The 4,798-nt window shown below is 46.6% G+C and overlaps 1 protein-coding gene across 1 annotated transcript; it reads right to left on the bottom strand.

Annotated features, from left to right (window-relative positions):
* Window positions 1-236: 236 nt before the first annotated feature.
* LOC132468334 (adenosine receptor A1-like) lies at window positions 237-3,883 on the bottom strand. The gene is given in 6 exon segments (XM_060066067.1): window positions 237-796; window positions 798-893; window positions 895-1,115; window positions 1,118-1,247; window positions 1,249-1,348; window positions 2,674-3,883. Coding segments are annotated over 6 exon segments (1,098 nt in total). The 5' UTR covers window positions 3,042-3,883; the 3' UTR covers window positions 237-613.
* Window positions 3,884-4,798: the final 915 nt, after the last annotated feature.

Raw genomic sequence — 4,798 nt, 5'->3', positions numbered from 1 at the left:
GTAGAATTCCCCTTGAATAACTAGCAACTGTCTGAAATGCGATTCTGTTGTTACTGATTATTTATTGTGTTTGATCAAAGTATTACTTGGTTGGTAGGACAACAATATGGGCTTACAGCGAGATCTCAACAAAGGGCATTTTATGGAAACCAACATCTGTCAGTGGAGAAGTTGGCATTTGGAGTCTAATTTTTCTCCCATTTAATAGCGGCATTTCATTATCTACTAGCCTTTTTCATGTTGGATAGAAAGGCCATTTTTCAAAAATTTGTTGTTGACACAAAAAGTTAACTGAATATTATAATAAGCACATTTTATTTGGTCTACAGATTTATTCTTATGTGATCCAGCTTTAATGCACACAGAATAGAAGACCCCAACAATTAGTCCTAATTAAAATGTTCACCCGATTGATGAATAACATATTGCGTGGAGCAGCGGAGACACAATACTTCCAGGGGCCGGGCGCAAGCTCAGACATCTGGGCCCAGTTTGGGGGCCTTCAGGGAGTGTGTGTCTTGGCACCAGGGGGCCCTCTGCATGGTGTCACACAGAGCCATACCCAGGGCCTTCCCTCTGGAAGGGCCCACCACTGCAGATACCTGCGACACACCTAGAGGAAACGGAGGACCTCCCATCCATTGGTACCGGGAGTGAAGAGCAGCGGAGGCACAAGACTGTACAACTGGGACAGGAACTTTGCCACAGGGTAAGCCCAAGTGTGGCTCCTTGTGTCTGGACGAAGGAGCCACAGTAGGTGGGTGGTGTGGAGGGGCAGACAGAGCAGAACCAGGAGGAGCCAGGGACAGAGCCAGGGAATGGGCAAGAGATAGGTCGCCTTCGGTTGGTTCTGATGGATAGAAGTGGATCTGTCTGCGCCTGGTGCACAGGAGGGTCCAGGTAAATGGAGAGCAGCCCTAAGAAGGGAAGCAGGAAGGTGGTCACACCGTGGACACACACCAGGAACTGGGGGCTGAAGACGGTGTCTGGGCCACAGACCCCAAAGTGGCTACCGTGGATCTCTGCGTAGGAGAAGTTACTCAAGTCCTCCATGTAGACCTTGGATAAGAAACCTCCGTACGGTAGGTTCTTCCCTATCACCAGGTAATTACGGGGTACCTGGGAGGCTTGGGAGTGGATTGAGGAAGAGGAGTATTAGGGGACAGGGAGGAGGTCCGGTTGTTCCCCAGACCCAGACCGGACGTGCCCCCTTCTGGATCGGCTGCACCGCTCCAGGTGTACAGCATGTCCTGATCCCATCAACTGGGAGAAGGAGAACACCACTGAGCCCATCCAGCACAGCAGAACCACACACAGGGCCCGTCGACGGGTGACCACCAGGGAATACCTGGCCAACACAAGACATGGTTCATCCTATCATTATTGTAACATTGATTTCTGAATAAGCTGTACGAAATGAAATCAGTTATGAAAAACAAGGCAACCAAAGGTCCATAGTTGAAATTGTACTGTGACAATCTGAAAGATATTGTGTTTTTTTTGTGCCTTCCTTGAAAGATTATTTCTTTCCTTTTGTAATTATTACCTTGAGGGCTCAAGGCATGACCCACCGCATTTCTTTTTCTGCTAATGAAAGAAAACCTAGCTAATGTTCTAATGCACTCTCACATAATTCTGGCTTTATTTCTGTCTCTAAGAAAGTATAAATTATTTTCATTAGAACATTTGTTTTCGAATCAGTGATCTTAGACTGCGACTTCAAACCTGTGATGGGACTGTGCTCATTAGTTGAACAGGTATGTGTCCTTGAGAGTGACCTAAACGGACGCGAAAGGACGGAGAAATTACCACACATTAGTGCATGCTGTGTCTAATTGGCTGGGGCAGTGGCCTTGAGGCCCAGCGCACATTAGAGTATACTGTTCATTAGCTAAGAAAAGTGGAAAGTTATGGAATCAATTAGGATGTTATAATACAAGGCATGCACCTCTGACATGTGCATTAACTGCCTTCTGCAGAAAGCTTTAGGATTAAGGACTCACACATCTTCAGACCTATTTATGTCTCTCTCTCTTCCTCTCTCTCTTTTTTTCTCTCTCTCACTCTCTTGCCAGCGCCCTTAACCTTAGTAGCTAAACCAGCATTAATAAAACTCCTATGGCATGACTTTGGCTATTTGTATGTGATGAAGAGCCCTTAAGACTTTAAATACCAGACTTCTTTTGATGTAGCAATGATCCATATGGCTCTCTGACGCATCTGTTGCCCTCATTTTGCTTTGCCTTGCATTGATTTCCACTTCTTTAATGCTTTTAAGTGCACTGCAGGTCATGCAAGCTCACATTTAGCATTTTACGAATTCCCTGAGAAACCACTAGCACAAATTATGAGATTGCACAGTTATAGGCCAATGAGCACTTCACCAAGCCCTTCACTGCTCACAAAGCCTGAAGACAATCATTCGTTTTCAATCCTGCATATACGAATTGTCCAACTCTAATAGAACGGATTGATTGAACCTCTCAATCCATCTAATAGAGTCAGAAAAATCATAGCTGTAGCATTGAAAACTAACAAAACACATTGGTTGACTTTGGTTAAGGATTTGTGTCAATTCAACAACAACAACAACAACAACAACAACAACAACCACAACCACAACAACAACCACAACAACACCAACCGACATCCCCCTCCTCCCCCTTGGCTCACCGGCCGGCCAGGCGCTGCTGCAGGTGGCCGTCCAGGCTGAGCAGCAGCAGCAGGCACACGGTGAACTGCCTGGCCAGCAGAGGGCAGCACACCAGGATCATGCACGTGTACAGGCAGCGCGGGGAGCGCATGTCCAGCAGCACAAACGCAGGCACCTCCAGTGCGCCTCCAAGTGCGCCCACCCAGCCCAGGCAGAGGCGGAGGCTGGAGGAGACGATGCCCTTGTTGTGGCCGGAGCCCCTGGCTGCGTCCCGGGACCGGGCCTCTGAGCGGGAGCCGGCCAGGGCCATGCACAACCTCACGCTCACCACGATCAGAGAGACAGAGAGGAGGCACTGGCACAGGGAGTAGAGCCAAGTGTATTCCATGTCTAGGGGGGGAGAGAGAGGGAGACAATAACACACACACACACACACACACACACACACACACACACACACACACACACACACACACACACACACACACACACACTCGTACACTCACACATGCACACATCACCAAAAAACACACACACATGCACACACACACAAACACACAAACACACTCACATAAACATACACTCACATGCACACAAACCCACTCACACACACATACACTCACACACACCCCCCCACACACACGCACACACACACACATGCTCCCATGTGTATACAAGCACACACTCAGAAAAAGGCACAGACACACACACACGTACATACACACACAATGATAGCAAGCAACGATGAATATGTTTTCAAATGGTTATTACTGCTCATGAAATAGCAAGAAAATCTATGAGGAAAGGGGTTACGGGGCTTTTGGAAATCCTGTCACATCCACATCCACTCCCACTTCCACTGCCAGCCATTCCCTGTTTCCAATTGACTCCTCCATCACTGGTTACCCCAAGAGACTAACTCGCATTGTCCAGAGACGCAGTCAGACAGAGCGAGCGAGAGAGAATAGAGTGAATACAAATAAGATCACAGGGAAAAAATATCATAAAAATAGGTAGGAGGTAGACAAGTATTTGAGACAAACGTCTGGGATTTCGACAGAATAGTAGAATAGCTTGTGAGCAAGGGAGATGCAGAGATGGTGAGAGAGGGAGAGAGAGAGAGAGCAACAGAGAGAGAGAGAGAGAGAGAGAGAGAGAGAGAGAGAGAGAGAGAGAGAGAGAGAGAGAGAGAGAGAGAGAGAGAGAGAGAGAGAGAGAGAGAGACAGGCAGGCGAGCTGGTGTTAGATATTGTGATGGGTATTGGAGAGCTGTAAACTTGCCTGCAAAGTGAAAAGGTCAGGCCAGCACAGGCTTGACACTACTCCCCCACAGAGGATGTGAGCACCATGCAAACACAGTGAATAAGCGCCGGGCTGGGTGGCAAGCAGTCCGTTAACATGTGCTTTGTCTCTCTCCCACTCTTTCTTGCTCTCCCACTGTTTCTCTCCCTCTTTCTGTGACTGTCTCTCTCTCCCTCTCACTCTGTATTTTAACACGTCTCTTCCTTTCTCTCCCTTCTCTCTCTTTCTCTCCTCCCCCATCACTCCCCCTGTGTCTCTCTACGGATATTGCCCTCTATCTCTTTCTCTCTATAGATTGTTACCCTCTCTGACATGCAGTTAGTTTGCTTCTCTAATCTCCCTTTGGCCCCACATTCATACACACATATTCAAATGTACATTCATGCTCCAAAAATAAAAACCATCGATATAACAATGGAGAAACATTTCAAGGCCGTGTTGAGCAATTTATACCTGCAAATGCATGCATTCAAATATGAATGGCAGGATATTTAATCAAATTCATGGGGAAAAACAGCTTAACATGAGCCGAGACTATGAATATTGAAATAGCATTCTGCTCGATTTTCTGCTCAAATATGCTGCCTGTCATTTATAAATAATTTCTTTGACCTTTTCGGATCACCCACTGATGAGCGTCAGTTTTCTATAATGATCCCGACCAGCTGTAATATCTTCTTTATAGCGCTTACTCTGCATAATCAGTCATACCGTACACTTCCGCTGTCCTGCCACTTAAAGACCCTTATCTAAACTAATTTACTGCAATGATTAACACTATTTAGTCCGGCTCGAGTTGGATTTTCAATTTGAATTGATAGCTGATCACTCTGTGAAATTACT

This window comes from Gadus macrocephalus, chromosome 11 (genome assembly GCF_031168955.1).
Source record: "Gadus macrocephalus chromosome 11, ASM3116895v1".
Lineage (NCBI taxonomy): Eukaryota > Metazoa > Chordata > Actinopteri > Gadiformes > Gadidae > Gadus > Gadus macrocephalus.
This window is presented reverse-complemented; position numbering and strand designations above follow the sequence as displayed.